General features: G+C 42.2%; 1 protein-coding gene across 1 annotated transcript in view; it reads right to left on the bottom strand.

Annotated features, from left to right (window-relative positions):
- Positions 1-3,665: 3,665 nt before the first annotated feature.
- Positions 3,666-6,761, bottom strand: part of LOC311499739 (uncharacterized protein) — a 350,319-nt gene continuing 347,223 nt past the window's right edge. The window contains exon 22 of the mRNA XM_084560856.1: positions 3,666-6,752. Coding sequence (XP_084416982.1) covers positions 6,226-6,752 — 527 coding nt within the window. The 3' untranslated portion in view covers positions 3,666-6,225. The remainder of the gene's footprint in view (positions 6,753-6,761) is intronic.

Below are 6,761 nucleotides of genomic sequence, written 5' to 3'. Positions count from 1 at the left end.
ATCGTCTCAAGACGCTTTACAAAAACCCGGCCTGAAACCCCCAGAGCAAGCCTGAAGGCAACGGTGGCAGGAAAAACTCCCTTTTAACAGGAAGAAACCTCGAGCAGAACCCAGCTCATATGGAGGGACCCATCTGCCTAAGGCCAGCCGGGTACAGACAGAAGAAAGAGAGAAGAGAACAGCAAAGAGAGAAGAGAAGAGAACAGCAAGATAAACATACATCAGTCATAGATACACATATCTGACTAAAGTGTACATGTGGAATCTTATGATACAAACTGATGATGTTACATGACAGTTTGAAAATGTAAGAGGAATCATAGGCAGGTTGGAGAATTGTTCATTCAGGTAGGAGTGGATAACTGCAGGATTCCATGAAGACTGGGCAGGCTGATGAGACCACGACAACAGATGTAGTATAGAGCTCCACAGGAAACACACCACTCCAGGCCAGAGATACTCACAAGAAGAGGGGGGAAGAGGGGGGAAGGGGGGTGGGACACACACAGCAGTAAACATTCAAATCATTCACATCAAATCAGCATTTCTAGTTCTATGTTTAGCTTAGCTTAGCTTGACTAGGCCTAGATCATACTACCAGTTGGTGGAAAGTCCATTTCTGGTGTGTTGTTCCTTTAGCTGGCGGTTCCTGATGGAAGGGCCGAGCTGGGAAAAGTTGTAGTCCTTGCTGTGTCTTCCTGATGGCAGACGTTGGAGGGAAACCGGCCGCTCCTTGAATCCTTTGAAGTGGCTTGTTAGCAGCTCGGTGCTAACTAGCCATGTGGCTCCTGTTGTTTGGGAGTTTAGCCTGTAAACGTTTTGTCTGTTGGCTAAAAGAGCTGGTGCAGATTCCTCAGCAGGAACTCGCTTCGCTGCTGTAAAGAGAACAGGCCTGGCACCCAGCTGCAGCCAAGCAGCTGGGGGTCTCCACGTGGAGGTGTGGAGTTGGAGGGAGAGTAAGAAGGTGAACACAGGCCAAACAGCGCATTCTTTATGACCTGATGACCTCAGAGGTCACATGCCACTGTCAGCCAGTGAACTGCATGGGTCAGTTTTCACACCTGGAGGATTGTGGGACTTGGGTTTTCCAGGGCTTCCCTTTGTTTCCAAGACAAAGACAAAACGTGGTTAACTTGATTATGCATGGTGAGCTTCCATAGCTCACCACCAGGTTCAGGTCCCAACATTCCCCCTTTGGTCTCACGATTTCACTTGAGGTGTAGTTGTGAGAGCACAAGTGTCTGTGTATAATCCAAGTTGGATGTGGATAAGGACATGTATGACTAGCAAAAATACTACTGTGGAGTTGGTTCAGGTGTATTTGCAAAGTTAGACAGTGGGTCTGGGTCCAATCAGAATTTTGGCATTTCTCAGCTAGTAGTGATAGGTGTGACTATTAGTGACTTGAAACTATGGAGTTTGCTGCTGTTGCTAACAAATCAACAAGTTTGCCTACTTAACTGCAAAGAACATAAAGTACTTAGTACCTACTGGCAGTACAGGAATGGACTGTGTTATCACTGCGAAGAAGGAACTCTGAAATTGTGTTGCCTTAAGTTTTTATGAACTCGTGGCTCAGGGCTGTATGTAGGCATAGAGGTATTCAGAGACGTTGTCACTGTCTGCTAAAATCATGATCGTCCAAGCTGCACTCAGAGATGCTGCGATCATCTGAGCAGTCTATTGGTTGATCATACTGCTGGGCCATAATTTCAGAATAAAGCTTTCTACAGCTTCGACTGTGTAAATGCCCATCTCTGGGAAGTTGACAGACATGGTGGTTACGCTCAGTGTCCCTGTGTGGCCCTTTATCACCCCCCTTTGGTCTGTTGTGAGGGTGATGTTTCAAGGTGGTACACCGGGTGATGCTTTGGTGTTTGAGCTGGAGGGCTCAACCGTCTTCCCTCTTGCCTTGGAAGTGACAAAAGTTTCCAAAGCCACCTGTGTCATCTTTCTGATGTCCTGCATCGAGGGGTCACTTTGACGTGTCATTAGTACAACGTGAGTGCGCACACATGGGTGAAGGTTCTGCAGGAACAAGGACTTCAAGGTGGAGTTTTCTTCTAAGCCTGGTGCATTCTTGCCCTGGAAGTACACATGTCTCAAATGTTTGTAGTAATTTCTTGGATGCTCATGATGGTTGTGTGTTTAATTTGGAGGGCTGCAACCATTGAGCCAATCTCATCGGCAGTAGAAAATAATTCTTCTATCTTCTTCTATGGACAGCTTTAGAGCTTGTCTTCCATACAAGTTTAACTTTCTCCCTTTGAGTTGCATGGGGCAAATCAATTAGGGTCTAAATCCCAAGTGTAATTGTCATCAATATGATTACAACTGTCTGGATCAAAATGTTCAGTGTCTTTAGCATGGAACTCAAGCACTTTAAAGCGGGGACACTCTGAGGTCCGGATGCATCACATCCAACAATTATCTCTGGTGAAAAGGCAGGAACCAAGCAAACCTGGGGTGTTCTAGTCCCTCCTTCGGAGAGATGGGCATGGATGGGATTGACATGCGTCATGGGCTGAAAAGATTGGGCAGACTATCTTCTGGATGATAAACTAAATGTCTCTTCATGGTCTATGTCATTGAGATGGGACGTCAGGCAACTGTTACCTCGGTCTCTCAGAGGAGGTTGAGGAGCTGACTCCATTCCCAGAAACTTAGGGTTGGCCGGAAATTGTTCCCATCTTGGGGAGGGTGTTAACCCCCTACACAGGGGTTCTCCATTGCTATGTGGGATGGAGGCAAGGTGTTAAAAACAACAACAAAGCAGTGGTGTTAGCAATTCTATGCTAAGTAGCTTACATAGCTTCTAAGGCTAGAAAGGTAGCTATGGCACCATCTAGTGGCTCTAGTGGGCAGGTTTACAAATTGACTTACCAAAAACTCACCGTGCATTAACTGAAATGCAGAGTAGTAACAGTTAGAGGCGTGATTCTTAAAGTTAACTTAGGCTGGAACACGTGTTAGTAGCAGCTAAGTATATAACTTATATTTCACAGGGCTGGTAGCACACTGTGCCTCTGTCTCAGGCTTTTTATCTCACTTATCCTGAAATGCATGGCAGTGACAGCTGGGAACAAGTTCTTTGTGTCACAGGGCCGGTGGCACACTGTGGTTTAATTCAAAAGGGGCACTTAAATTAACAGGAAACAGCTTGACAAGATTGCATGAATACATGGTATTCAAATGCAGAAATTCTTACAATTAAGAAAAGTAGGTTCAACTTGAGTTAGCTAGCAGCAAAAGCAACTCTTAATGTAACGCTATGGAACTTAAAACAGTAGTTATTACCACACAGCACCTGTTTGTAAGTACAACTGGACATCTGCTCCTGTTGTGGATTAGTGGGGCTGGATGTGAAGACTTTTGGCAAGTCTAAAAGTTGTACAAATATATTTTTGGCTTTGGTCAAAATTATGCTGAAATTAATATTTCACAACTATGAATAACTGCTATGAAAGTACCCAACCTCACATGGGGCATCATTTATGTTGGGTCGGTGTACTAAGGCACTCAATATTGGGGTTTGGGTATCATAAATAATTAATAATTATCAAGAATAATTATTTATTATTAAATAATTGGATCTGAATTACCAGATCACATCGGGGCACCACGTTTTTTGAGAAGGGAAAAGTCAATTGATCAAATATGTCTCATATTAACCTAAATTGTCAATTTGGATTTCTGATTAATAATTAAATTAAAAACTATAAGCAAAATTACCACGTTAACAACTAGTTAAGATGAAGGAATTTGGAGTTCTTGACAGTGTAGAGGTTGGCAAAATTCATTCTTGTGCAACATTAAACAGACAACAGGCATGTTTAAAAGACATTTATTAACAAGAATAAAAGTAAAAATTTACAATCTAATGACAGTGTACTTTATACAGGTGGGTGTGTGTGTGGGTGGGGGGGTGTATGTGTGAGTGTGTGTGTAGGTGTGTGTGGCTTTGAACAAAGAGAAAACAAGATGGCTACTGAGTAGGGACACTCAGACCATGTGCTGGCTGAGTGTATATGTGGAATGGGATAAGAGTTTTATGAGGTGCCAGGTTAGTTAGTTAGTTAGTTAGCATGCAAGAGATCCTGAGTCTGTGTTGCATAACCTAAACTAATATCAAATCACTATACTATGAGCTTACGATCACAACAACTAAGTAAAAACAAATATCATATCAAATCAACATTTCTAGTTCTATGCTAGGCCCAGGTCATACTATCAGTTTTGGTGGAAAAGTCCATTTCTAGTGTGTTTCTCCTCTAGCTGGCGGTTCCTGATGGAAGAGCCGAGCTGGAAAAGTTGGAAGTCTTTGCTGTGTGTTCCTGGTGGCAGACGTTGGTGGGAAACTGGCCGCCCCTTTGAAGTAACTTGTTAGCAGCTCGGTGTTAACTAGCTGCATGGCTCCTGTCTGTTGGGGGTTTAGCCTGTAAACCTTCTGTTTGTTGGCTAAAGGAAGAGCTGGTGCAGATTCCTCAAGCAGGATCTCACTTCGCTGCTGTAAGGAGAACAGGCCTGGAGTAGCTGCTCTTTGTCAGCAGACTACCCCAGGCAGCCAGTTGTAGCTGAGCAGCTAGAGGTCCAGGAGAGGAGAAGAGAAAGGACAAAAGCCAAGCAGAGGGTTTTATGTGACCTGATGACCTCAGAGGTCACATGCCACTGTCAGCCAGTGAACTGCTGGGTCAGTTTTCACACCTGGAGGATTGTGTGACTTAGAGTTCTGGTGCTTCCTTTGTTTCCAAGACAAAGACAGCCATGTGGTTAACTTAGTTATGCATGGTGAGTTTCCATCGCTCACCACCAGGTTCAGGTCCCAACATAACATATTCTGACATCAAATCACAATGAGTTATTCAACTGTAAACCAAAGAGAAACATGCCATTTGCTTCTTCTAACTCTCCCAAATTAAACTTCATTTCTTATCTTTATCTTTATATTTAACTATTCAAAATGTGAATTGGTCAATCTCAGGCTACTTTATTTCAAGTTCTTACAAGGTCTCGAAGCCAAAGTTAACTATGTTGTTTTCAGTCCTGTTACCAAAACTCAAGTGACATTTAAAAAGTATGTTTAAAAGCACAGCAACTATTTTTTTTGTTTTTTCCTCAAAAAAGTGTTCATATAGTGACCTATGGAGACACATTACTCTTTTTCATACGCTAGACTTGCTTCTTGTACTTTTCTGTTTTTTGGGTTTGTTTTCCCAATAGACCCTGTAGTTCCTGAATTTGTTTCTAAAGTTTTTTGTGGCTTGTTCTCTGCCCTTGTTTGCGTTGCCTAAAGACATATAAACACATCTGTGCATTTCTTCCAATGGAATTGTAATTGTCTCCTTTGTACATTAGTACATATAGTAATAATGAATAATAGTATAGTATAACAGTATAATATCACATAATATTCCCACTAATAAATCAATTAAAGCAGGCACTCTACTCAGTCCTGTTACTCTTTATATGAGTAACAGGACTGAAAGTAACAGGACTGAGTTTTTAGCATAGAATTAGCTAATACATGGAATTAAGCCGTAGGGCGTCATTGCTAATAGCAAGAGCACACTTCGCACATTCTAGTGATTTCTTTTTAAAAGAAACAGATATCATCTAAGAAATAATTGAGGTAACAGGACAGTATGTTGAGATTGACCTCAGTCAAAGTTCAAATATCATCAAATCTACAGAAAAATAAATGAGAGAGCTAACTTTTGGTCTTCGCATGGCCTTCAGAAGATACAACTGATGTCACTTCCTGTTGAGCATGTGATTTATGGAATGGTCCAAATTTGTCAGATGGGGTAATGTGGACTGAGTGAAAACCCAGGGACACAACTAAAATGTGGATTTGAACTCAAATATTGTGGATTTCTTAGGAAACAAATCTATTTAAAGCATAGATATGATATGGAGTCACACAGCAGTGCAACAAAATGCTGTTTCTGAAGGATCTGAATCAGAATATTTCATGGTAAAGTAGAATGTTAGAGTGCAGGGACAGGTAACACATGCTACTTTTTCAATCTTCGAGGTAATTTTTATCAGAAATTTGAAATCAGATCAATGTGCAGGACACTTTGCGTAATAAGAAAATGGATTTTAAAGTCAATGTTTATGTGCATTCATACATATAATGTTCTAGGGACAGAAATCGCACCGATTCAGTGGAATAGCTCTTAAAGCTCAGAGTTGAAGCTGCTGTCACTTCAAAGACTCTCCTTCCTACAGAGAACACAGAGACACTGAGGAACCAGGTAACCAGAATCCAGGATAGAGAGGTTGAGTGAATGTGGTGTTGAAGGTGTAGAGGTGGATCAGTTTGTCAGAGGAGACTCTGTAGAAGGACAGAGTTCCAGCAGGACAGTCCACATACACTGATACTCTGTTAGAGACAGAGGAGGAGATGGATGTAAATCTGTTATTGTGATAGACAGAGTGACCATGACGATCAGAGCATCTCAGACTCCAGGACTGATCATTCCTTCCAAACCTGCTGTCATCCATGTTTCCTCTCCTTCTGATTCCTCTGTAACTCACTGATATATCAACATCTCCTCTCCACTCAACCTCCCAGTAACAGCGACCAGTCAGAACATTTCTACACAGCAGCTGATCCCAGAAGTCAAATCTCTCTGGATGATCAGGATATGGCTGCTCCTCCTCTCTCACATATGTCACCTTGCTGTTGTTGTCAGACAGTTTGAGTTTTTTGTGTACTGAGTTTGTGTCCACTTCAAGTTGACAGAAATCTGATGGAG

This window comes from Chelon labrosus (assembly GCF_963514085.1).
Source record: "Chelon labrosus genome assembly, chromosome: 14".
In the NCBI taxonomy this organism is placed as follows: domain Eukaryota; kingdom Metazoa; phylum Chordata; class Actinopteri; order Mugiliformes; family Mugilidae; genus Chelon; species Chelon labrosus.
Note: the sequence above shows the minus strand (reverse complement) of the source record. Positions and strands in the feature narration are given on the sequence as shown.